Raw genomic sequence first — 27531 nt, 5'->3', positions numbered from 1 at the left:
GAACAGCTTGTTTACAGCGTGCGTCTCCCTCAGACTACAAACGAAGCTCTGTCGCACCAGATAACACGTCACAGCGTCTTACGTCAGCAGTGTCACTGTGGCGTCGTGAACGCGGATTCAAACAAAGCCGGAAGAGAAGACAATGCTTAATAAAGTCTTAGTTTTTCTTCTTTTTGGACCAAAATGTATTGTCGACGCTTCAAAAGAGTCTAACTAACCAAATTATGTCACATATGGACTACTTTGATGATGTTTTCATTACCTATCTGGGCGTGGACAACAAAGTGTGCATACATTTACATTCAAAGGACTGAAAGCCCTCGGACTAAATCTAGAATATCTTAAACTGTGTTCCGAGGATGAACGGAGGTCTAACGGGTGTGGAACAACATTGGGGTGAGTCATTAATGGAAGAAACTTCATTTTTGGGTGAACTAACCCTTTAATACCATGAATTGGACATGCTACTTGGCTCACATACTGTTTTTTCACAAACTATATAGAAGTAGGCATATTTGGACGCAGGGTATGCTTTAAGCTTATGAAACAAGCCAATCTCCAACCGGTGCTTACCTTCAAGTGTCTCATTTCACTACTTGGTCTCTTTCGCTTTCTCTCGTTATACAAACACAACTAGAATAGGTAATTGGCGCCATCTTGCGTCTCACAATGGTAACGTTGGCCTCAGAGCACTTCAGTATTGTAATAGTTTGATGACAGCATTACATTTTTGGATCTCTTGATAAGTTACGTTAATATTGTTATGTAGTTTCAGCATTCATGATATTGAGATGTTGTTTTAATACTTTTAGTGGAAGATTTAAGATAACCTACAAAAATCAACCACAAGAAGAAACAGCTTTAATGCCAAGTTTATAGCCTACTCACAAGGAATTTGTCTTGGTGACAGGATATTTCAGCGCAGGAAAAAATAAGACATAGTACATAGGGATATAGGCAATAAAGAGGAAGATAGCAGACTAATAAAAAGGCAATACAATTGAATATAATACAACAATACAGTAATACAAATATAGAAAATACACAATGGACAGGATTATATTTGCAGATATATAAATGAAATTGTAGTATGTACAGAGGAAAAGCAGAATGAATGTACAGATAATAAATAGGTTTATATTTATATTATATTATAGTCACACTATATGAACCCTGTTGGCAGTTTTAACTTTTCAGGTGGAAGATTGCCTGAGGGAAAAAGCTGTTTTCTTTTGTTTGATTTGGTGGCTGAACAGCCGAACGGTTTTAAAACAGTAATATTATTATTGTTATTGGTATTATTATTGGGAATAATAATAAATGTGAGGATGCTGAGGACATCTGTGGTCAAAAACGTGTAAATGCAGAGGCAAAACTCTAAACACAAGCAGCTACAATAATGCTTGGGAAATTAATTTGCAATGTATTTTTTATGTATTGTTGGAAGGAGTTAATTTTCAAATAATTTTTTTGCAAGATGTACGTATAATCATTATGCTATTGGTTTAACCAAGGCAAGAAAGGCAAGGATCTGACTGCAGCAGTCTTTTATTAAGACAAAACAAAACGTGGTTATAAATATGTATAAATAATGAATTGCAGAGGCAATAACAATGAATCTATTCAGAAAGGTACTTCTTCATTCAAGATTTACCAGCTGAAGCAAAAGCTTACTTCTCTATGACATCCTTTTGCCCATAGTTCCCCATTGTTGACAACCATGGCATTAGTTCCTCATATTCAGTGACCTCTATAAGACTGGCTCACATTTTTATGACCGGTTAAGATCACTCAAGATGAGTTTCTTCACTGTAAGTGCTTTCATGATATTTTTTTCCATAGGTGCTGGAGAATCATGCACAGAAGTAAGTTTTTTTTTTTTAAGCATGAATTTAAGTCTGTGTTGTGCATTACTGTTTTTTATTACCCTTGTGAAATCTGAACATTTATTGCAAAAATAAATTAACCTTAGATTACTGAGAATCTGCACTACTCATGCATGGGAAGAAACCTCAGCTCCATACCATCAAGTATTCCTTCATCGGTTCAAACTCTGGATTTCAGTTTTAATGTTATGAATTGCTTACAGAAGACTGTATTCCCAGTTTTGTCTTTTCTACGACTCCTTGATCTGTCAAGGTAAGCAGTTTTGTTACCATCTTAAACTCAGTTGTATAATGTTGTTCTATAAATATTGAAGGTATGTATTTTCTTTCAGATGCCACATCAAGCACATTGAAAATGATACTTTCTACAATGTGAAGAATTTGACTACATTGATTCTCACTGGAAACCCTATTACATATTTTGGACCTGGATGCTTGAATACTTTACATGATCTACAAAGACTAGTTCTTGTGGATGTTGGTCTCGCGTCCTTACAGCTTCAAATGAATAACCTAACCAAGCTGCAGGAACTTAAAGTTGGAACAAATAACATCCAGTCTGTGTCTCTCCCTCCATTCATGAGCACCTTTAAAGACTTCAGTTTACTTGATCTACATGCCAATAATATATCCATCATCACAGCTGATCACACTGTTGTGTTGCGAGAGATTGGCAGAAACATGACTTTGATTCTCTCTAGGAATCCATTATTACATATTGAACCAGGAGCTTTCAAAGATGTTTATCTCAGACAGCTGGATATTCGATCTGCCTTTGTTTCATTTGCTGCTCAGAAAGTTGGTCTAAAATCACTATATGGTCTTAATGTCAAAAGGCTGATGTTTGGATGGAGCAGGGATGATAACAAAATTTTCCCATCAGAATCAGACTATTTAGATGGCCTTTGCTCTGTTTATTTTCATGAGGTATATTATTACATAAAAGAAAGGCCTATTGGGCAAATTAATATATTTCGCTGTATGATTAATGCCACAATTGTAGCTTTGAAGGGTGGTTTAATTCATGGTATTACGTATGTGCCATTTAATGATATTAAGGAGATTTACTTGATTAACAATGAATTAGATACTGTGCCAGGTAAACTACTTTCACATCTTCATACTTTAGAAAAAATAGTATTTACACACAACATTGCAACCCAAGTTGAAACCTTCATAGACATGCCTAAGCTTCAGTATGTGGATCTGAGTTCAAACCAAATTACATTAACATCATGCTGCACAGAAATTTTGTTGGGCACTCCTCAAATCAGGTATCTAAACTTGAGTTTAAATCCACAAATCGGTCTTTCTTATCCAGCATTTGATGCACTTAATGTCCTTGAAATTCTAGATTTCCATCACACAAGGGTTGTAGGTTTGGGATACCTTTCAGCTTTGTCTGCCTTAAAGTATTTGAGGTATCTAGATGTTTCTTATTCCAGTATCACCTTTGCCAACATTTATTGCTTTTATGGACTGAGCAGTCTTAATGTTCTCAAGATGGCTGGCAATATTTTTCAGGGTGATGTAGTAAAATATTTATTTAATAATCTCACCGTTCTAGAGCACCTTGACATGTCATACTGTCGTATGGTGGAGTTACACTCAAGCTCTTTTAAAAATCTTCAAAGACTTAGACTTTTGAATCTCAGAGGAAACAATTTGATGACTATAGATTTTCTTACCCACCCATACCTGAAACAATTAACATCATTTTATGTTGATAAAAACAGCATTACTAGCGTCCCACTTTATGTTCTCCAAAAGTTGCCCACAAACCTTTCAGAGTTTGATTTGTCCTCCAACCCCATCGATTGCTCCTGCTCTCAGACAGATTTTATTTTGTGGATTATCCAAAATCAGAACATTTTGAAGCAATCAGAAAATATTTTCTGTAAAACCTTGTCACCAAGCTCAGATTTTAGAGCTGCGGACTTTGACATTGACAACTGTGTGCACAAGAAAAGACTCACAATTGGTTTATCAGTAGGTTTTGTTACATTAGTAGTTCTGTTATCAGTCTTGGCTTATAGGTTCCAGTTTTATCTTCAGTATTGCTGTATACTACTGAGAGGCTACAGAACACCTGCACAACAAGAATGTTTCTATGACGCATTTGTGATTTTCTCCAGCTATGATGAAGTCTGGGTCATGAATGAACTGATGGAGAATCTGGAGAACGGTGTTCCACCTATTCATCTTTGCCTTCACATGCGGGACTTTCAAGCAGGGAAGTCCATCGCCTCCAACATTATCGATGAAGGAATAATGGGCAGTCGTAAAGTCATTGTGGTTGTGTCTCAACACTTCATTGATAGCGCCTGGTGTCGCTTTGAGTTTGAATTAGCTCAGTCCCGGTTTATGATGGAACGCAATGCCAACATCATCCTCATCATTCTGGAGGATGTGGAAGAGAGGAAGACTAAGAAAGTGTTTGGTCTTCATAAGCATCTGAAAAAGAACACATACCTGAAGTGGAGCAGGGACCCTTTGAGTAACATGAGATTCTGGATACGGCTCAGGAGAGCTGTTATTGCCACAAAACAATAATATTACCTACTTTGTATATATTATATGGTTTGAATAAATAAACTTTTCCACAAATGTAAAAAAGATTTATTGCAATTTATGTTGTTCAACCATTTTTCATAGAGTAAAGTTATTGCTCCTTTTATATACTGCAAGTAAAGGACTTTCTATTCATCATGGGAATGCACGTTAAATACGAATAACTTCCCTTTTGAAACAAAAGGGAGAAGTGAGAGTTGCTTGCACACATACAATTCTTCAACAATAGAGTGTGAACAGATTTATGTTAAAAGGTATGTGCTTTAAATTATTAATAGCCTAATAATATTAAAGCTTCACAACCACTGATGTGTGAATTATTGTAAAGTAATATTCCAAATGTAGAGACAGAAAAGCTTTTAGTGTGCTGTTGAATGTTTCGGGTTCTCCTGACTTGACTATCTTTCTTCTTTATCACGTCAAGTTTTCCACAAACATTCGATTCACAATGATCGTATCATATCGGGAACAGATGATTTTCCTAAGCTCAATCTTGATTTTTGTGAATGCTGGAGAAGGACAGGAATGTACCACGGTAAGAAGTTACAATACACACAGTTTATATATAGTTATCGTTATAGTTTATGCTTTAGGTTCTTAGAGAATATTATTTGTTTATGCACTGTAAAAACACTTTAAAAAATGTTTTGTCAGTTTAATGTACTTTAAGTTGAAATGGCTTAAACATCCACTTTGATTGTACTTAAAAATTTAAGGCAGCAACTTTTATTTATTTACGTATTTACAGTGGTGTGCCCAATTATTAATATTGTAGTATTTTGTAGTATTATTTCTGTTATTTATAGAAGGCTATAGAGTATTATAAACATGCAGGTCTTGTGAACTTATTTAGTATTATTTGACCCTCATGTTCTTTTCAGTTTTATATTATATTATATTATATTAATTATATTATATTATATTATATTAATTATATTATATTATATTATATTATATTATATTATATTATATTATATTATATTATATTATATTATATTATATTATATTATATTATATTATATTATATTATATTATATTATATTTATTATATACATTTCAAAATTAGCCTCTTATTTTCAATGGGAAGGGAAAGGGATCTATCTATCTCATAGAAAAGTAAAGAGTCCTTGGCATCTCTCAGACAGAACATTAAGGTCATAAAAATCATAAATACCCAAAATATGTTTAAGTAAAAATAAAAAATGGGCTTCCTGTGTCTTTGTTCTATTAATAGATAATAAAGAATATGGAATACTCCTGTTCTGGGAGAAATCTGACTCACATTCCCAGTAGTCTTCCCTTCACCGTGACGTATCTGGATTTCAGTTTCAATTTCTTGAACTCTTTACATAAGTCCGTATTTCCTGCATTGTTCAATTTGCAAGTTTTGGATCTCACAAGGTAAATTAATACTGCTGTTCATTAATCATGGTTTACAATTTAAACATGATAACAATTTTTTTACGTACTCATTTTAAATCTTTTGGTCTTTCAGATGCCACGTCAAGCACATTGAAAATGATACATTCTACAATGTGAAGAATTTGACTACTTTGATTCTCACTGGAAACCCTATTACATATTTTGGACCTGGATGCTTGCATTCTTTACATAAACTACAAAGATTAGTTATTGTGGATGTTGGTCTCGCGTCCTTACAGCTTCAAATGAATAACCTAACCAAGCTGCAGGAACTCAAAGTTGGAACAAATAACATCCAGTCCGTGTCTCTCCCTCCATTCATGAGCACCTTTAAAGACTTCAGTTTACTTGATCTACATGCCAATAATATATCCATCATCACAACTGATCACACTGTTGTGTTGCGAGAGATTGGCAGAAACATGACTTTGATTCTCTCTAGGAATCCATTATTACATATTGAACCAGGAGCGTTCAGAGACGTTTATCTCAGGGAGTTTCACATACAAGCTGCCTTTGTTTCAACAAATGCACAAAAGGGGTGTCTAAAGGCTCTTACCGGTCTCAGTGTGGATAAGTTGTTCATTGGAAGTTACAGAATGCAATGGAGAATCAAGGTGTCAGATTCAAATTATCTTGATGGTCTTTGCTCATTTAAGTTCAATGAAATATATCTTATTCAGAAAGAACGGTCTGATTCTGAAATGCACGTGTTCCATTGTATGGTCAATGCGACCAAAATCACAGTGAAAATTGGATATTTCAGAAGCATGGAACATGTTCCATTTCACCGTCTCAAGGAACTGTATTTAGGTCGCACTGCATTATCTGGTGTACCTGAAGTTTCACACATACCAAGCTTAGAAAAACTGGTGGTGAAGAATACTATACATTTGGCTTTTAATGGTGTCCATAACCTGCCTCTTCTTTACCATGTAGATCTGAGTGGAAACCTTTTGATTTTGAAGGACTGCTGTTACCAGTTTTTTCAAAGGACACCAAATATTCGATACTTGAATCTCAGTCGAAACTCTGAGATAAGTATAGCCGATAAGGCATTTTCTGGACTTGACTTGCTTGAAGTGTTGGACTTCCACCATACAAAACTAGTAATAGTTTTTTACCTTGGGATTTTACAAGGTCTAAAAAATTTAAAGTATTTGGATATTTCCTACACAAGTATTACTTTAACAAACTACATGACTTTTCGGGACCTGCAAAATTTGACTGTGCTTAAAATGGCGGGAAACACTTTAGGTGGAGATGTATTGAAATATCTCTTACAAAATCTAACACATTTGGAGGTTCTTGACATCTCACACTGTGGCATCGAAGAAATCCTTAGGACATCTTTTACCGGCACACAGGAACTAAGGCATTTATATTTAAGTAAAAACAAGTTGATGGTTTTGGACTTTCTGGCCCAACCAGAGCTGCAACAGCTTACATCAATTTACGTTGATAAAAACAGCATTACTAGCGTCCCACTTCATGTTCTCCAAAAGTTGCCCGCAAACCTTTCAGAGTTTGATTTGTCCTCCAACCCCATCGATTGCTCCTGCTCTCAGACAGATTTTATTTTGTGGATTATCCAAAATCAGAACATTTTGAAGCAATCAGAAAATATTTACTGTAAAACCTTGTCACCAAGCTCAGATTTTAGAGCTGCAGACTTTGACATTGACAACTGTGTGCACAAGAAAAGACTCACAATTGGTTTATCAGTAGGTTTTGTTACATTAGTAGTTCTGTTATCAGTCTTGGCTTATAGGTTCCAGTTTTATCTTCAGTATATTTATATTCTATGGAGAGGCTACAGAAAACCTGCACAACAAGAATGTTCCTATGACGCATTTGTGATTTTCTCCAGCTATGATGAAGTCTGGGTCACTAATGAACTGATGGAGAATCTGGAGAACGGTGTTCCACCTATTCATCTTTGCCTTCACATGCGGGACTTTCAAGCAGGGAAGTCCATCGCCTCCAACATTATCGATGAAGGAATAATGGGCAGTCGGAAAGTCATTGTGGTTGTGTCTCAACACTTCATTGATAGCGCCTGGTGTCGCTTTGAGTTTGAATTAGCTCAGTCCCGGTTTATGATGGAACGCAATGCCAACATCATCCTCATCATTCTGGAGGATGTGGAAGAGAGGAAGACTAAGAAAGTGTTTGGTCTTCATAAGCATCTGAAAAAGAACACATACCTGAAGTGGGGCAGGGACCCTTTGAGTAACATGAGATTCTGGATACGGCTCAGGAGAGCTGTTATAAAGTAATAATCTGAGCATGTACATGTGAATGTATTGAATTTGATTAAAAAAAACGGATGCTTTTTTTAATCAAAACTGAGAATCTAATGGTAAATGTATAACGCTATATAAATGCAGTCCATTTGATAATCTAATCACATTTTATTTTGAAGTCAATCACACTTCAACGGGTTGTAATGCTATTGTTTTTGTGAATACTGCACTTTCAGCTCCTCTTGGCAATGCACTTGAAACAAAAGGGAGAAGTGAAAGTTGCATGCACAATACAGTGTAAACAGATCTTTATCAAACACTATTGTGCTTTGTGGTCAAATAAATTGAAGCCCCACATCTCATGAATGTGTTACTGGAAACACTGATGTGTCAATTGTTAAGTAAAATTCTATAAATAGCAACAGAAAAGTTCCTATTGCATGATGACTGAATTTCCAACCGTCTGACTATGGTTTGTTATCTTTCTCTTCATTACGTAATAATAGTTTCACATATATCTTTCCTTCTATCTGAACTTCGATAGTTCACATACACATTTTAATGAAAGAATGTTAATTATTATTTACATTTTGGGGCATTTTAAATGTCTTGTCCATTATATTGATGATATGATTCTTTGACACATTTTGGACCTGGATGCTTGAATTCTGTGTACATTTTCTTTTATTTGACCTTTGATGTAGATATAGAAATAAATAAATTAGCCTCTGATCTGTGTTATCAAAATTACTTTTAAGCTGTTGCATGTGGGCATGATTTGAACTCCCGGTTTCACAGACAAGGCTTACGCTATATAGTCCCAGACTAAAATGTATGTTTGAGCTGTTTTAACTGAAAGCAACTTGAACTGACATATTTTAAAATATGCCAGGGCCATTGTTTTGTCTTAAGATGCACACCAGTAATGTTTTTTTTCTAAGGCACGTTTATAAAATCGACTTAAATGTCCTAATTGAACTAAGGCCTATTGGCTTAATCTAAGCCCTTTCTGTGAAATCGGGCCTTGAAGTGTATATATGGAAATTTAGCTGTCATTATACTATGGGGCTGTTGAATGCTTTATTCTTGGGCCAGTGACAAATAAGGTTTTCAACTGACAAAAAATTCAAATAGGTTAAAACTTCACATCAAAGTAGTTATTATATGTATGGGAGTTTTTTTTTTTACTTATTACTAAAATCTAAATTTTAAACAATGTATTTTAAGCAGTTTAACTGAGAATCATGTGACGACACAAGTCAAAATGTCATACGGGATAACGTTAATGCATTTTCTAAATATTATGATATTAAAACTTTTCAAATCAATAATACTTAATGCATATATAAAGTGATGCGGTAAACAATATGTAGAGCTCAGAAAAAAAAAATTTGCACAACAATTTTTTCTCATTATATTTTGATTTCTTTAAACGTGACCCTACTTGTTCAAGTTCTTTACTCAAATTTTAACACTGCAATGTGATTTAAAATGTAAAATGTCTGAAAATGTTTTACAGGACTTGGTATCATGTTATAATTGTTTCCTCAACTCCATGAAGTGAAATTATGCATTTCAATGGAAAAAAAACAGCGTTATCCCGCCTGACTTAAATTGTTACTCGGTATGACACCATATGAGTTAACACATGAATTGTCATTTTTACAACACTTACACATAATAATGTTCATAAATAATTTATGTTATGCATTGTTTTTCCAAGGAAATTAATTAGGCTCCACTGTAAAGAAATACTGATGTGGTTTTCAGTGTGTAAACTGTTACACACAAACACAAAAGTGTGGTTCCTTCCCAGATTTAAACAATTTTTTCATGTTTATGAATATCAAAACAGCACAACTTTTCAACATTAGGTTTAATTTAGTACTGAAAAGTACCTTGAACCATTTTATTGATGATCATAGTATTCATCTACATCAATATTCATAAATAATGTAAAGGGTTAAAGTAGGCGACCTTCACTCATTTCACTGAACTGAGCATTTATTTGAACAACAAATTTACAAAAGCATGTAATTGGACAAAATATTTATAAAGAACAATCTTATCAATGGTTCTTTAAGGGGCAGATTCCCCAATATGACAGGTTGGACAATAATTAAATGTAATTGAATACTATTGTGAATTATATAATTTGCTAATATTCAACTAAACAATGTTAATGATATGTTAATATCACAATTTGAATGGAAATTGTACAAATTAAAGCTGAAAACTGTATAAGAATATATTGTCAAACACATGTCATCCAAGATAACGAATTACATTATGGGCTAACAGAAAATAACTGTTATCCTATATGACAAAATTGTTATCCGGTATGACAAAACTCAGTTTAAATCTTAATCAGGCAGTATTTTTGGCTACCTATAGAAATCTGCAACCTTTACCTTCAACTTCCAAATATGTAAATTCATGCTAAATAAACATATTTACATAAAATCCACATTATATATGTTATTTTAGCGTTATCCCATATGACACAGGATTTTACTACATAGTGTGCTAGTGAGGAAAAAGGGTAAGTTAAACACATTTTATGAAAGACATACTTAAATTTCACCATTATTTGGGGGTCCTTCAGGGTCTTCCTGATTGTGTAACATGCTGTCTCACATCGTGTCAAAATAAAATTCACAATAAAATTGCTCCAGTTTGCTTGTTATCCCGAATGACATTGGCTGAAAGCCAGTTTTGGGACAGAATGCTCCAAAGCATAACAATCAACTGGATGTCATATTCTTTGTAATATTTAAACATATTGTTGTCAAGACTCATACAATAATGCCTGTGGCAGAGATGTTAGGGTTTATTAGATTTTTTACAGTTTGTTTGACTTTTTTGTATGTCACTCTAAGGTCCGGACAGTTATCCGGTATGACATTATGTGACTATAATGTCTAATACTTCTTACACTTTGTAATACCCTCAATATATGTTTATATCATGTGATAAACAGAGATCAAAGGATTTAATAAATGTGCTTTTTATTAAACATTTCCTTATTTTGACTTCATAAAGGGATTTGGACATCAAAATTGCACGTCACGTCATTGGGCCTCTTATTGGCTGATGCATGTTCTAAGGTGTGCAAGTCATTTCTAGTAAATGCAGTTAAAGTAGTTCCAGGCAGGTCTTGACCGCATTACACTTACAGATCACTTCTCTAAGCCATTTCTGTTATTTCAAATGTCCTTCTAGCCTAACAGCAATAGAACCGAAACCCTCAAAGACACTGAACCAGCAAATAGATATAACTAACAATATTTAAAAAACGACAAGCTATATTCATGTTTTCACCACAAAATGATGTTTACTTATCTGAAATTCTCCCATATACAAACGCACATACAAACAGCATATGCTTCACGTCGTTGCATTATTTTTATAATAATTTAGTGGCCAATTATTGTCAATTATTCCTTACTTAGGAAACTTGCACACCATTAACTTGACTATTGTGAACTTCACACCATAAAAAAAGAAACCGCAGACTCTTCACTCGTGGCTTGCCGTCAACAAAAGGGCCATTGTATGAAGATGTTTTACAATGTTTACGACATTCACATTTTTGCTTTTCTCTTTGTTCTGACATCAGCTATCACACCTCTTCAGCAGATGTCACCCTCTAACCAGGTAAACCGGTTTATCACACATGGTTCACATTCCTATATGTAATGAATGTGTCAGGACAGTTTCATTGAAACTACTTTTCACCCCACAAGCTTGTCTTTGGATTGTGCAGAGAGAGTTTTATCATGTCTCGGAGCAGTGCAACAAACCAAAGCCGATACAGCACTCTAGAAAAACCCAGACGCTATGGAAGATACAGCAGCTCCAGCAGCCGGAACAGCTCCAGAGAAGTGCTTTGTGATTTCTGTCTGGCAAAGAAGAACAAGGCAGTGAAGTCATGTCTGACGTGCTTAACCTCATTTTGTGAGACGCATCTCCAGGCTCATTATGAGTATCCAGCTCTGATGAAGCACAAACTGGTGGCCGCAACAGGGCAACTGCGTGAGAAGATCTGCGCTGAACATGATAAACTTTTGGAGGTTTTCTGTCGTTCTGACCAAGCATGCGTTTGCGTTTTGTGTATCATGGAGGAACACAAAAAACATGATATAGTTTCAGCAGCAACTGAAAGGACAGAAAAGCAGGTGAGCTTATCAACAGTCGATATTTATTGTTTCACTTGGTGAGAAGATTAAAGGGATAGTTCATCCAAAACATGAAAATTCTGTAATTTACTCACCCTCAAGTTGTTCCAACCCTGTATGGATTTCTTTCTTCTGCTGAATCCAAGATATTCATACAGGTTTGGAACAACTTTTTAGAGTGAGTAAATTTTTTGGGTGAACTATCCCTTTAACGGTTCAGTGTCTCACAAATTAGCTTTTTTTGTCAACAGAAACAGCTTGGAGCGAAACTGATGACTTCACAGCAGAAGATTGAGGAAAGGACGAAGAAATGGCAAGATCTCAGGCAGGCAGTGGCATCCCTAAAAGTAAGAAAATGATTGGGAAGAATCCTATTATGCTACTTAATTTCTCACAAAATGATGTTACACTGACTCATTTGATCACAGCAATGTACAATACCAGATCACTAAGTCTTTTCTGCTTTATATGATTAAATTGGAAACATTTTAGATATACAGTAAGATTTTGTTCCAATTAGTTGATGCTTTAGGTCAGGGTTTTCCAAACATTGAGGAAACTGCTGGGGGCTTGTGAGTTGATGAAAATTGGGTTGTTTTAAGCCTCTGGGTTAAAACAACCCAATTGCTGGGTTAGTCCATTTTCATTTACATGTTGTGGTCATTGTGTCTCAACATTCTAAAAAATGCTGGGTTAAAAATAACCCAAGTTGGGTTGAAAATGGACTAACCCAGCAATTGGGCTGTTTTAACCCAGCAATTGGGTTGTTTTAAGCAAACATTTAACCCAGCCTCTGGGTTAAAACAACCCAATTACTGGGTTAGTCAATTTTCAACCCAACTTGGGTTATTTTTAACCCAGTATTTTTTAGAGTGAAGTACCAGTATTTGTGTGTAAACAATTGAGAAAAACTGTAATATAATTATAATCAGTTTTAAAATAATAATAATAAAAAAAGATGTTTTCTATTTGAATATGCTGAATTTTCATTATCATTACTCCAGTCATCAGTGTCACATGATCTTTCAGAAATCATTCTAATATGCTGATTTGGTGTTCAAGAAACATTTATTATTACATTATCAAAAGAGTTGTGCTACTTAATATTTTTGTGAAAACAGGGTTTTTAGGATTGTTTGACGAACAGAAAGTTTGGAAGAACATAATTTATTTGAAACAGAAATATTTTATAGCATTACAAATGTCTTTACTGGAACTTTTGATCAATTTAATGCATCCTTACTGAATAAGTAGTAGAATAAATAGATATAATGAGTTAAAAAAATTTTTTTGGTTTCAAATGTATTTCAAATGTAAATTTGAATAGTGTATACATTTTTTAAATATATTTAAACATATGTTTTTATCTGCAGTGCGAGAAGTAAAAAAAAAGTAGTTTAATGTTAGTTTCTGCATATCCTAATATTAACATATTTTTTTTTGATAAATGAAAATGAATTAAATAAATATACATGAATTATTGATGATTAATGATGTATGTTTTATAAATTAAATCAATAATGAATGCTTTCAAAAATTGTTAGTTCATGATATTTAATGCATTAATTATGTTAATAAATCTCATTCCAGCATTCATCTCAGAGTGTGTTGGATGAAAACGAGCGTATTTTCACTGAACTGCTGCGGGCGCTAGAGAGGAGGCATGGGGAAGTGAAGGAGATGATCCGAGCCCAGGAAACCTTTCTGCTGACACGTGCAGAGGGACACCTGGCCAGGCTGGAGGAGGAGATTACATTACTAAGAAAGAAACATAATGACCTGGAGCAGCTGTCTCAATCCGATGATCATATCCACTTCTTACAGGTATTGTTAAAAAAAGTGCCGTGGCCCATAAGCGAATTAGCTATTTTTTGCTTAACAGTTCCCTACAGTATGATAAAATAACATGTCTGCTTATTTCCCCTAGAGCTGGCAGTCTCTTTCTGCTCCCTCTGGATATGAAGACTTGTCTAAGGTGACGTTAGCACCTCTCCACACTTTTGACAATGCAAAGAAAGCCATCTTAGACCTGAAAGTGCAATTAGAAGACATAAGCAAGGAGGAACTGACCAAAATCTCCTCAGCAGGTGCTCAAAACCCTTATATTTACAAATATACACACATAATGTATTATACGTTTGTGTGTGTAAGATTTTTTAAATGTATTTGGAAGAAGCCTCTCATGCTCAAATACAGTAAAACAGCAATATTGTGAAATATTATTACAATACATTTTTTTCTCTATTTGAATATATATTTAAAAAGTAATTTATTAATTTGATGGCAAAGCTGAATTTTCCGAATCATTTACGTAAATCATTACATATGGTATATTGGTGTTCAAGAAACTTTTATTAGTTTTACTATTATCAATGTTGCTGCTGCTTCATATTTTTGTTTCCTTTAAAAAAAAAAAAATTATTTGATCAATTTAATGCATTCTTGGTATATATAATAATTTAGAAATCTTACTGACCCCAAACTATTGAGCGGTAGTGTGTGTGTGCGTGTGTGTGTATTCATATTATATGTATGTTTTTCATCTGTAGTGAAGGAGGTTAAAATTCTCCAGACTGTGGACCCAGCAAAAAGGGAGGAGTTCTTAGAATGTAAGTTTATAATCAATATAATAAACAATGAGACATTGGTTTTACATATAAACACAGTTGTTTATGCTGCTTAATTTAACAACACTCCTTCTCGATCTAGATTTCTGTCAGCTCTCAACAGATCCTTCAACAGCCCACCCAAACCTGCACCTGTCCGACAAAAACAGAGTGGTGCGGATGAGCAACGAGCCAAAGTCATACCCGGAGCATCCCGATCGTTTTGAGTACTGGCAGCAGGTGCTGTGTAAGGAGGGTCTGGCCGGCGGTCGCTACTACTGGGAAGTGGACTGGAGTGGCACAGAAATAGACATCGCTGTGACTTACAGGGGGATTCAGAGGAAAGGAAATGACAAAGCCGGCAGCTTTGGGGGGAATGACAAGTCTTGGAGTTTGTACTGCTCTGAATCCAAGTACTCCTTTGTACACAACAACAAAAGCACCACTATTTCTGTCCCCAGTTCCTCCACAATAGGGGTGTATGTAGACTACGAGGCTGGAACAATGGCGTTTTATAGTGTGTCTGACAAAATGAAGCTTCTGCATAAGGTTCAAACTAAATTTACTGAACCCCTCTACCCTGGCCTTGGAATCTGGGGATATGGAACTACAGTGCGACTGTAAATATACATATACATTTGTTTGCTGAATGTTGATCAGAATGTGGTTGACACATATTTATCTTATCTTATTTATCATTTTAGACAGTACAGTGAGAACAGGAAGGGAGTCACTTTGCTTCCCTCTTTGGGCATCTGCATCGTAATAAAATATGAGTCACTAACACATCAGTTATTACTATCAGCATTGGGCCAACCTAGAAAATAGTAAACCCTTATATATTTTCATGTGTAGGCCTATTACATAAATTAGCTTATTGATTTATTTACTATGTCTTGGTTCCAAAGACCAGGGGTGTCCAGTCCTGCTCCAGGAGAGCCAATGTCCTGCAGAGTTTAGCTCCAACCCAATTTAAACACACCTGAACCAGTTAATCAAGATCTTGCATAGAACCTTCCGGGCAGGTGAGTTGAGGCAAGTTGAGCTAAACTCTACAGGACAGTTACCCTCCAGGGCTGAGTTTGGACAGCCCTGCTCTAGACTGCCACTCCGACTTCCATCAAAAACACAGAGGCCGGGTATATTTTGTGTGCATATATAAAGTAGATATAAAGATTTTTTTTTTTTTTTTTAAATGACACCTATGAATTTTTCACTATCACTCTTGACCCTCTGGTCCTCTTCGGTCAGAAATGACCAAAATATTTTACGTTTTGAATTATTTGTTTTTTTTTGCTTCATCGGAATGGGATGATACTTGGTGACTTTTGTCGCATTAGCTATGTGAACACACAAAAAAATCATGGAGATGATTCGGTTATGTTAAAGGGTCGGGAAAAAAATAGTCACACTTGTCTCCTTCGTGGTCAAAAATGACCGACATAGGAAATGAATGGGAAATACGCAAAAATACAAAAACTCAGGGAATATTTTGGTGATACAAACCACAAATTAGCCATGATCCAGAGAAAAAAAAGTGCACAGCAATGTAGGAGTGACTCTCTAAAATATCAAGAGTGCAAAATAGACACAACCAACCCCCGCTCCCCATCCCCCCACACATATATATATATATATATATGAACTAGTGCGACTATAACACAGAGCACATTTTTGCAAATGTGTGAAACAAAATCAATAATTCAGCCACAATGCAGTAAAAAAACAAACAGCAAGGAAGAAGTTACACTCTAAAACATCGAGTTCAAAACAGACACACACACACACACACACACACACACACACACACACACACACACACACACTCAAACACACACTCATGTAAACACACTCAGAGACACACACAAACCACAAAATAATACCGATACAAATGAACTGGTGTGGCTGTATCAATGTAAAATTTAACCAAAATTATCAAATACGAGGTAAGAATAAGATCTATTATACTGTGATAAAACATACCTGTTAATTTTTTGTTTTTATTGAATTTTGATGTTATATGTTCAAAATGTTCTCCTCTCTGCTCAGGTTTGAATGTAATAAAATGAATGCAAAAACTGACACTTCAAATCAACATAAAACAAAAAATCTAAACCATGACAAAAAGTAGTCTTTGAGAATGTCTAAGTATAAATCCAAATCCACAACTTAATAACAATAAGTATTTATGTCTAAAAACACAAGAGAATTTATAAGCCACTTTATAGTTATATGGGAATCTAGTGGTCAAAACAGGGTATTACATCTGTTTTTCTTTTTTTAACTCCCACCAGATGGCACTAATCTACCTTCAAAAAATGTAATTTTGAATGCCTCGTCTCTTTTTTTAACATGGAATACTGTTTTAATTGTTACATTAATAAATAAGTTACATTTTAAGGCTTCGTCAGTTTTGACCGAGAAGAAGCCAAGTGTGACCCTTCAACGAAGATGACCAGAGGGTTAAAAATAAAGGTTCTTAAATGGTTCTTTGGCGGGGTGTATGGTTCCACGAAGAACCTTTAATATCCAAAGAAACTTTCCATTGCACAAAAGGTTCTTTATAGCACAGAAATGTTCTTTAGTCTATAAAATGGTTAGAAAAGAACCTTTCACAAAACGGTTCTTCAGGGAACCAAAAATGTTTCTTGCATCACCATGAAAATTCAATTTTGGTTCTTCCTGGCACCTGTATTTTTAAGGCTGTATGCTGTGTTACTGATTTATAATTCCATTACAGCATAAAACAATACACTATATTTGAATGTTTAACATAGGACAAAAAACCATACTGTCCTTTATTATATCTGAAATAACTGTAATCAAATAAAAATGCTTTTACTGTTTGCATTGGCCTTCTGTTTTTAAGTCAAAAATCCCTGTGGGAAACATATAGTATATTTCTCCACTAGATGGAGCCATTCCAAACTTGTTGAAAGTTATGATATGTTATAATCATTTCTCGTGTGTTTTGTGTTGTTTTATCTTGAATTTACACATTTTAAAATCTATTACAATGATTAAGAAATATGTATATGCTCTGAATGAGACAAACTTTTCACAATCAATATCTACATTCACACGGCTTGTTTTTATGACTCACACGTCACTCATTTGTCTGACCACGCTCTTATCCATTAATATTATTTTCGTCATGCGCAGAATATCGTCAGCCGGTTATGTCAGAAAATCAAAAGAACAAAGATGTTGATGTGAAGAAACACGCAGAAAAATAAACATTGATTGGGATTGCAATCATGCAGCAGTGGACTGAGATACTGTCTCAGAAATTGCATAACTGTGAAAGTGTGTTTCCTTCAGATCGGCTGGAAGGGAACTAGTAGAAAAAGGAACTGTATTTATTTAGGCTACTTGTGAAATATACAGCCCACATTTTTTGATGAGTTTTGTTTTTATCGAACCAGACTATTCTGTGAAATGTACAGCTCTGAATAAAGTGCAAATTGTAAAATATATTTTTGCTCTCTCATAATAAACACTCAATATGTCTGACAAATAGACAGAATACGTTTGGTAACAGCTATTCTGAAAATTTGACCATCCCAGTCAACAGGATAATATGGTGATGCTTATCTGATAAAAATAGCTTTTTAAACAAAATGAGCAATGCATTGAACATTACAACAACTAGCACATCTTATCAGAAGGGAAGTCATATCAGAATGTACTAAAACTCTAATGTAATTGTTTTAAATCATGGGAAGTACATTTTGTCAAGCAGAACATATTTTGTTACACAATATAGGCATAGCCTATCTATTATTATGATAATCATATGTTAAACAGAAACATGGTGCCATATAAGCTTGAAATGAAAATAAGCAGATATTCTGACTTCTGAGAGTTTCTGATGACAAGCAAATAATCATAAAAAAATAAATATTATATGAAATTTTTTCTTGGTTGTTGCATCTTATTTAAGACACCGGTCAAAGTCTGTGACCACTAATAGAAATAGCCTACTCAAATAACAAAATGAGGAAAACAATTATATTTTGTATATGTGTATCACAAATATTATTGAGAGGAAATTTGAATTTTAGTTAACATTAAGTAACATAAACAGTCGGGGTATAAGCCTATCACAGTAGGCTACTATCATTGATGATAAGAACTGCTAAATCAATTAGATAATTTTCAGCAAGTAGCCTACGTCGTGACATTACGTCAAATTATTATTTCAAGCTCACATAATGTAGCCTACAATATTCTCCATCAAACAAATACACGTATCATTGATGAATCTGGCTAGTTAATCGACAACTAAAATTCATGTACCATACTGACATCACAGGATCATGGTAATAAACGACATGCTAATACATAAAAATAAAAAAAAATTAAATTAGATTTTTTATGAACCACGATTAAAATATAGAATGTTTAAAAGTGGAAACACACATAATAATAATTCAGTAAATATTACCTAGACAACCAAACATGTAACGTAAAAAACGCTGTATAGGCTACATATAGAGATACAGACTACAAAAATGTTAAATAATAATAATAATAATAAAAGTTTAAAAATAATCGTTATTTAGATCAAATATTGTGATGACGTTTTCACGTAAGTGATTCGAATTTTTACGTGGGCCTGCAAAAACATAATTGTAACAACACTTCATTGTACAAACACATGTTGAATGTAATATAGATAATGTGTACATGATTTTTACTTTATGTTTCAAAGTAGGCTACTTTATATCTAAGGTACAGTAACCAACTCAACTGATAGTTAGTTGAGATAACCGTGGTACTTTTTGTACGTTGTTTTTACGTCAAAATTACAGACATTTTGTTCTGTGCATCAGGATGCAGCAGTGGAGTGTGTGTTGTTTTGGGAGGCGGAGCTACGCGAACAGCTGGACGCTAGCGTTCAGTCCACACGGCGGGACACGAGACAGCGCATATAGTCCGAAAAGAGCGAGGCACCAGAATCCTGCTGAAAGAGCACCGAGAAAACACGGAGAGCAAAGGAAGATCATTTGGACGCTTGAGGAGTAATGAGAAACCTGTAGCGGTTACTGGTGATTGATGTAATCCGTTTCTGAACTGTCTACGCTCTGTCTGAGGGTTTAACAAAAGGTGGGAGACACGTCTGCTGTCCCCTATCACAGGGGGGAAGGTGAGATGCAGTGTCCACTCTCTACACTACACACACGGCTATTACACTTACGTTAAACTGTAACTTCAATCGGCCATTTTGCCTTGTTACCAAAATTATATTGTTCTACATGCTTTTAAAGCGCCTCTTACAGTTTTCGATACAGTCAAGTTTACTAGTACATACCAGTTAGGCATGGGGCAGTGTTTGCAGGCAATACAATGTTCTGTAGTTTCTACAGGTCCAGAAAAGAGCATAGACAGAATCACAGACATACACTGAGAGTTAAAAATGCTTAAACAAATATAAAAATACATATACAATGGTATACAAGTAAAAAAAAAAAACCCGTTTAGAATAATGCAAAATCCACAGCTTTGCAAACAGATATGCATTGTGCATTACAAACTGTCTATTTATCACAGAGTGGTTCTTTTTCGTCACAGATATGATATTTTGAGATAAGCCATTTTGGGGTCATGCAACAAGTATAAATGCACATTGATGAGCAGAGGGAGACAGGCTGGCGAAGGCGAAAGAAGTGGATGATTTTGCGGGGAGCAGTAGAGGATCGTGTTGCTGGAGATGTCTCTGTGGATGATCTTACCTGTCAGCCTCCCAGCTCTGACCATCACTGGAATATGGGTCGTGTAAGTCTATTTTATTTCGTATCAAATGAAACGGTCATGCTTTGAATAGGTATGGATAAAACCTGTGTCATGGATGCTCTGATTTAAGATTACATCACTTTCAGACTAGTTTGATTTTTAACTGGATGCACACCAATTCAACAATGTTCTTTGAGGGATATAGATAATATGTTTGTTTGGTAAATTCCAACATTATGGTCTAGAAGAATAATTGTTGTATAGTTGTAATTGTATATGCCACAGGTTGCTTTAATGGTGTGATGTAGCCAGTACATGTAGAATATGTTGAAGCCAGTGCACTTTAAATATATCACAGTTTTAGGTTTGGCAGCCTTCTCTCCCTACCAAGACCCAGTTAATGGGGAACGTTCTTAAAACAAACCAACTTTCTCCCAGTAACATTAATAGATCATGCGTTCAATCTAGTGTTTAATAATGTTCTCAAATCGTTGGCACAAAAACATTATTTATACATCGTTCATATAACGTTTGTTACTAAATATTTTAGTTGGACATTCGTTACTACTTGTTTCAGAAGGACAATTAAAAAGGAACATTCCCATAAAGTTCGCAAAATGATAAAATGGAATGCTCCCTTAATGTTCGCATAAACAAGAAAAAACGTTTTTGAAGCATTCAAAAAGCTGAACCTTCAGGGAACATTCAGAAATGGCGTTTTTAGAAACAAGTAACATGCAGTTTTCAGTGTGACTTATGGAAAGGTTTATTATTTGTGCAAGGATTAAATTACTTCAAGCCAAAAGATCTGAAATGCAGCCACATTCAGAAGCATTCATAGTCATATTCCAGATCCTGCTCTTTGGGGAGTGGGCTATACATAAAACGGCAAGCTTTCCCATAACCGACTCGCCTGAACTTGCCTGAAAAATGTTGAAGACTTTGTGGTCATTATTAGTAATGTTTTCATGGTGCAGAAATGGAGAGTGCATGATGTTCAGGAAGAGAGCTGTGCATGAACTGGAAAGGGATTGATAATAATTGTAGTTCAAGGAAATCAGGTTTTTGACTTCATGCGATGGAAGTTGTTGGAAGACTCACAAGGTTGTGGAATACCTTTTATACAGTTTTATCTGCTTAAAGGTGCAGAGCTGTGCAGGCGTCTCATTGCTTGTCCCTACTTCCTTCCTGTGGAATGCTTGCAGGCACCCTGCTTCTACAGGGAGTTCAAGATCCCCTTCCTCTCCTGTAGAGCCTTGAGTTTGAAGCGACAGAGGTGGTTACATAAGCCTCTGCGAGGAGAGGAGCGAGTAAAACAGAGGAGGGCAACTTAGAGCAACATCAGCTTTCTTCTTTTTTATTATGCCAGTGAGAGAGAGAGAGAGGGAGAGAGAGAGAGAATGTTTGGTTTATTCTTTCCATGACTCCTGTAGTTCTGGGAGAAGTTCCTAATACAACATGAACTAAACGTGTCCCGTTCCAGAGACTTTTTCTTCCATTATATGCAAGAAATGGCATGTTTTCATAGCTGAATATGGAACCCCTAATTATGACCAACATCATCTAACAGTTCAAAGCACAACTGAAACTGATTGGCATATTTTTCTCACATTGAATTGTTTCATAATGCAAGTTTTTTGTTAGTTGAACACTTTGGTGGAGGCCGTTTTTGAGTAGTATGTACGTAGCCCCCAGTTACACCCCACCCAGTGGAATGGTTGTTTAAATTATTCAGGCTACATTGTAAAAAAAAGTTTCCATTTAGGCAAGAGTACGTTTCCAAGCTAGTGTTTCCATTTGAACGTTATTTCTATACTTTGAGGCTGTTGTTTATGGTAACCTCGCACAGGCTTGCGTAGTCCCACAATGATGTGCTGTTACCTGCGACGTTGAACGTACTGTTTATGCAAACAACACTGAGAATATTTATTCATAACAAAGGCTTTATATTTTAAAGCGTGTGCCCTTTAACAGCTGAAACTGTCAGTGCAACATCTGTGTCCTCACTGGTACAATACAAGCATTGTGCCTATCTGGTTGGAGATGTAGCCTAATTATCCATTTAGATCAGGTCTGGTCTCTGTTTTGATTGGACCTAAAGCTCCTGGGGATTCATTTCTAGCACCTGCTGTGGTTGCATAGCAAAAGGTGTCTTTGTGATTGACTGGAGTACATGATGTGGAATGGAGGGGGTATGGACACTGGTGGAGTCTCACAGCTGTTTAGGAGGTTGTTCATAAAAAGATGTAAGCAATTCGATTCAAGAAGGTTAATTAAAACTAGTTTCTAACATTAGGGAGCATCCTTCCTCGCCTCTTCCTTAAACAGCCTTTATTCGGAGTGCTGTACCTTATTAAGACAACTAAAATTAAAGTATTATATACGTAAAATACCATTTAAAAGTATGGGGTCTGTAAGATTTGTTAAAATGTTTTTGAAAGTCTCTCTGGGATTTAAGGCTGCGTTTATTTGATTGAATGTACAGTGAAAACACTAACAGTAACATTGTGAAGTATTATTACAGTTTAAAATAATTGTTTCTATTTTAAAATGTAATTTTGATGGCAAAGCTGAAATGTGTGTGTATACATATACACATACATACACACTCAGATACATACGTGTGTATATTCTGTATGTGTGTGTATGCTTTTTTTAAATCAATTTTTAATGTAAAAAAACATTACAAGAAAATTATCATGTGGTCATACTGACTCAAATATACTACAAAAATAATGTATCATGTGGTCACATATCAGTTGCAGCAGTTTTCGGTTCCAGTACACAGTCCTTAGACGTGCTCTTAATCTGTTTCTATTCCTTTAAAGTGAAAAAACAAAACAGAATGCAAACAAAAGTATATAAATGTATACATCCCCATATTTTTGGGACATTTCAGTTTTGACTTGGAATAAGCAAATATACAAACCTGAACAATACACTACATAATCAAAAACAGTAAAAGGTCATCTCATGAATATTAATGAGTTAAGACAAGTCTTTATTTAAAGGGAAATTCTGTCATAATTTTCTTAGTTTTTTTTTGAAAAACACAAAAATAGATATTTTGAGAAATGATAAATCTTTTTAGTCCATACAAAACTCTTTGGTTACCAATGTTCTTCAGAATATCTTTTATGTTCCACAGAAGAAAAAAGTAATACAGAGTAAATGATGAAAGAATGTTCATTTTTGGGTGAACTATCGCTTTAAAAGCTTTGAGGTTTGTTGTGCCCTGCTCAAAATAAAAAATGAAGAAGTAACGCATGTTCAGCCAAAAAATTGACTCCTGTCACGAGTTACTTCAGAGAGTGATTCCAAATCTTATGGTGAACAGGTGGGCTCTGGTATCAGAGCGGGAGCTGAGTTACTCTGTAGCCAGACTGTGTTCTCTGAGGCAGGTCTTATGTGCGTCTCTGGGATGTTGAGAGTGACCTGGTAACAGTCTGCGTGATTATTCACAACACCAGCCAGGGCAGATGGCAGAATGTTTGTTTACCAAATGTAATTTCTCTCAGCTTTGTGCTAAGTGTAGTGCAAGGCTCAGGTGATCTTTCTTGCTGTGGACACACACACACACACACACACACACATGTTGGGTTTTCATGTTTTATGGGGACTTTCCATAGGCGTAATGGTTTTACTGTATAAACCGTATATTCTATCCCCCTACACTGCCCCTGCCCCTAAACCTACCCATCACAGGAGACATTCTGAAATGAATGAATGAAATTACCTAAAAATGTCCCCACAAGGACGAGGATTTTGGATATTGCCATCTTTGTGGGGACATTTTGTCCCCATAACGTAGGGATTACCAGTCCACACACACAAACACACACATTTACTAGAGATGAAAACAAACCTAATTGCTGCTTAGCCCACGCCTGACCCTGCATGCTGTCAGATGCAGTTACGTTGGACAAATGCAAATGTGTTTGTGTGTGTATGTCAACAGTAAGATCCGCATGAGAGAAAGACTCATCCATCGGCAGGTGCCGAGTGCTTTAACTTTTTACAGAGCACTTAATAGTCTGGTCTCATTGTCCATTTGTAAGTATGGAAGTTTGTTTCTGCCATGGAATAAAAGAATTAAAAAAGTCATTACGACTTTTTATATCACAATTCTGACTCTTTTTTTTTAGAATTACAAGTTTATAGCTTGCGATTTGGACTTTAGAACTTGAGAACCTTTAATCTTTATATCTCTATATCGAGTTTATATCTCAGTTGTGAGAAATAAAGTCAGAATTATGAGTTTATAGCACAATTGCGAGAAATAGTCAGAATTCCTATATATAAACGTTTTTAAGTTAAAATGTGACTGTTGCGCAGACACAATTTATATATATATATATATATATATATATATATATATATATATATATATATATATATATATATATATATATATATATATGTATAAATATATTTATTTGCAGAATGTGAGATATAAACTTGCAATTGCAAGATGTATACTTCTGAGAAAAACAGTCCAAATTGTGTTTTTTTATACATTTTATAAAAAAAAATAATAAAATTTTTCACAATTACCTTTTTTATTTTGTATTCCATGGTGGAAACAAGCATCAATAGTAAGCTATTTTTGCTTGCTTGGAAATTCTCTTTCATCAGATTCTATAAAAGTCAGTAGGCAAACGTTTACTTTGACCGTTATCTGATGGTCCTGTGTTCATTGACATCTTATGAGGGTCAGTGTGACAGGATCAGGAGATTGCTGAGCTTGTTGCATCAGCGTGAGCAAAGAATGACACATAACGCCTGAGTAAGCTGAAGATGTACTGGTTGTGTTGACTAAATTTCCAGAGCTCACTGGTTTTTGGTTCTATGCTAACAGAAACTCACGTCAAAAGGACACTTCTGATTTTATCAGTGAATACACAGGCTGTCGCAGTAGTGAAGGAGACCACAGGATATTTTGGATAATATCATATGTGATCCTGGACCACAAAACCATAGATTTATACATCATTATCTAAGCTTTCCAATGATGTATGGTTTGTTAGGATGGAACCATATTGGCCGATTTTAAAATCTGGAATCTGAGGGTGCGAAAAAAATCGCCTTTAAAGGTTTTTACTTATAATAAAACATTTTGGATATATTTACGGTAGGAAATTAACAAAATATCTTAATGGAGCATGATCTTTACTTAATATCCTAATGATTTTTGACAGTTTTGACCAACACAATGTATTGTTGGCTATTGCCACAAAAATACTCGTGCGACTTATGACTGGTTTTGTGGTCCAGGGTCACATATGTGTAACCTATAATGATACAGTAACTTTTATATGTTTCAGCCCTTAAAGCCTTGGGCCCATACTGCATCGCGCTGCTTAATTTTAGACATCAGTGGTTTACATTGCTCTTGTGGTCAGCTTTGAAATGCTTTTTTATTTTGACATGATCATGGGCAGTTGGGCACATTTAAAGACAGATTCTTTGAGGACATGATGTTTTTATTATGAATTGTTTGTGTCCATTTTTTTGGATGGTGTTTATCATGAGATACAACGGTAACACTTTACAATTTGTTCATTTTTTAACAAAGCTAGCTAGCAAATGCTGTAGAAATATATTGTTCATTGCTAATTCATGTCAGTTAATGCATTAAAGGGAAAAATTAATGCAACCAAAAAAAAAGAAAAGAAAATTCTGTCATTTACTCGAACCCAAATTGTTCAAATTCTGTATGAATTAATTTCCTCTGCTGAACACAAAAGAAGATCCAGATGTCAGTAACCAAATTGACTTTCATAGTATTTTTTTTTCTCCATACTATGAAATTCAATGGGACCCTGGGCTTGTTTGGTTACCCATCTTCTTCAAAATATCTTCTTTTGTGTTCAGCAGAAGAAAGAAATTCATACAGGTTAGGAACAACTTGAGGGTGAGTAAATGATGACAGAATTTTAATTTTTGGGTGAACTATCCCTTTAACTTTAACAAATGAGACCTTATTGGAAAGTGTTACTGGTGCAGAATCAAAAATTCTGTTCTATTTTTAACAAGACGAGGCAAGTAAAAATGAAATACAAGTTTAAATCCTCCTTTTAAAACGTTTATTTTGGTTTGCGCTGATTACATTATGTTGCTAATGTACCATAATTTCTATTTTTCCAGGTATGCCATGGCTTTGTATAACCAACATGTCTGTCCTGTGGACAACTGGTAAGAAGTTTTTTTTATATTGTGTCCATTTTTAATTATTAATTTGCATTACACTTTGGTATTTTTATGTTATGCTTACTATGCTCAAGCTCAACTTTATGTTTATGTTAAGGATAATGTTTATTTAATTCAATATATGTAATTTAATGGTTAAATGTATTAAATATTTCAAAATGTACAATCATATATTTTAATGCACCTAAAATGTAAAATATACAAGTGAAAAACATTTAAAAAAATGTTTCAAGTATTTACACATATGTATTACGCTTTTGTTAAGAGTATTTTTATTTTTTATATGTTTATTAATATATTAGTAACTGAAATATGCATATTTTCATCTTTTGAAAGAAAAGAGCTCGTTTAGGGCCCCGAGGATATTAACCATTTACTGATACTGAACTAACACCTTTTTAAAATGCACACATCAGAGACAACCTGGCATTGTGTCTAATACACTTCTTCTGCGTCATCTGCTCTAATGAGTAATGTATTTGATATGAGATGTTGAACGAGTGTCCAGATCCTTTCTTATTAACATAATATGGCTCAAGGCCAATGAAGAATTGAACTCTGCAGGTGAACTTGTGCTTCATACCATGAGAGTTTTTTAGTCAAACATTAGCATATTGAGCATAGCGGTGTCTAGGTAACTTAAATGTTAGCGCTGCTTTTGGGCTTTGGGAGTTGG

General features: G+C 34.9%; 4 protein-coding genes across 5 annotated transcripts in view; all 4 read left to right on the top strand.

Moving 5' to 3' along the window:
- The first annotated feature begins 88 nt into the window (after window positions 1-88).
- LOC307141934 (toll-like receptor 4) lies at window positions 89-4496 on the top strand. 2 transcript variants are annotated; one of them, XM_079842423.1, is made up of 4 exons: window positions 89-396; window positions 1843-1865; window positions 1973-2139; window positions 2219-4496. In XM_079842423.1, the coding sequence occupies exons 1-4, from the start codon at window positions 360-362 to the stop codon at window positions 4437-4439; spliced, it is 2448 nt and encodes an 815-aa protein (XP_079698549.1). In that variant the 5' UTR covers window positions 89-359; the 3' UTR covers window positions 4440-4496. The 2 variants fall into 2 exon arrangements, with proteins under 2 accessions (XP_079698549.1, XP_079698548.1); XM_079842422.1 differs by lacking the exon at window positions 89-396 and having other exon boundaries at window positions 1790-1865.
- A 166-nt stretch (window positions 4497-4662) lies between these two features.
- Window positions 4663-8864, top strand: tlr4bb (toll-like receptor 4b, duplicate b). The gene is made up of 4 exons (XM_079842852.1): window positions 4663-4711; window positions 4882-4992; window positions 5692-5858; window positions 5953-8864. Exons 2-4 carry the CDS (start codon window positions 4906-4908, stop codon window positions 8156-8158), a joined length of 2460 nt encoding a protein of 819 aa, XP_079698978.1. The 5' UTR covers window positions 4663-4711; window positions 4882-4905; the 3' UTR covers window positions 8159-8864.
- A 2946-nt stretch (window positions 8865-11810) lies between these two features.
- Window positions 11811-16375, top strand: ftr14l (finTRIM family, member 14-like). Its single transcript, XM_079842425.1, has 6 exons — window positions 11811-12303; window positions 12555-12650; window positions 13894-14127; window positions 14231-14390; window positions 14853-14912; window positions 15013-16375. Exons 1-6 carry the CDS (start codon window positions 11905-11907, stop codon window positions 15531-15533), a joined length of 1470 nt encoding a protein of 489 aa, XP_079698551.1. The 5' UTR covers window positions 11811-11904; the 3' UTR covers window positions 15534-16375.
- Window positions 16376-26818: 10443 nt separating this feature from the next.
- LOC307141825 (transmembrane protein 150A) overlaps window positions 26819-27531 on the top strand; it is a gene marked incomplete at both ends in the record, with an annotated part of 29717 nt that continues 29004 nt past the window's right edge. Inside the window, one exon of the mRNA XM_079842277.1 lies at window positions 26819-26840. Within this exon, the coding sequence (XP_079698403.1) occupies window positions 26819-26840 (22 nt within the window). The remainder of the gene's footprint in view (window positions 26841-27531) is intronic.

The sequence above is a fragment of the Gobio gobio genome, assembly GCF_949357685.1.
Source record: "Gobio gobio genome assembly, chromosome: 18".
Classification (NCBI taxonomy): domain Eukaryota; kingdom Metazoa; phylum Chordata; class Actinopteri; order Cypriniformes; family Gobionidae; genus Gobio; species Gobio gobio.
This window is presented reverse-complemented; position numbering and strand designations above follow the sequence as displayed.

Coding starts and splice junctions, on each gene's coding strand:
- LOC307141934 (XM_079842422.1), top strand. CDS start 1,797: ATGAGTTTCTTCACTGTAAGTGCTTTCATGATATTTTTTTCCATAGGT. Junction 1,866..1,972: donor CTGGAGAATCATGCACAGAA/GTAAGTTTTTTT, acceptor AATTAACCTTAG/ATTACTGAGAATCTGCACTA. Junction 2,140..2,218: donor CGACTCCTTGATCTGTCAAG/GTAAGCAGTTTT, acceptor ATTTTCTTTCAG/ATGCCACATCAAGCACATTG.
- tlr4bb (XM_079842852.1), top strand. CDS start 4,906: ATGATCGTATCATATCGGGAACAGATGATTTTCCTAAGCTCAATCTTG. Junction 4,993..5,691: donor AAGGACAGGAATGTACCACG/GTAAGAAGTTAC, acceptor TTCTATTAATAG/ATAATAAAGAATATGGAATA. Junction 5,859..5,952: donor CAAGTTTTGGATCTCACAAG/GTAAATTAATAC, acceptor TTGGTCTTTCAG/ATGCCACGTCAAGCACATTG.
- ftr14l (XM_079842425.1), top strand. CDS start 11,905: ATGTCTCGGAGCAGTGCAACAAACCAAAGCCGATACAGCACTCTAGAA. Junction 12,304..12,554: donor CTGAAAGGACAGAAAAGCAG/GTGAGCTTATCA, acceptor TTTTGTCAACAG/AAACAGCTTGGAGCGAAACT. Junction 14,391..14,852: donor GACCAAAATCTCCTCAGCAG/GTGCTCAAAACC, acceptor TTTCATCTGTAG/TGAAGGAGGTTAAAATTCTC.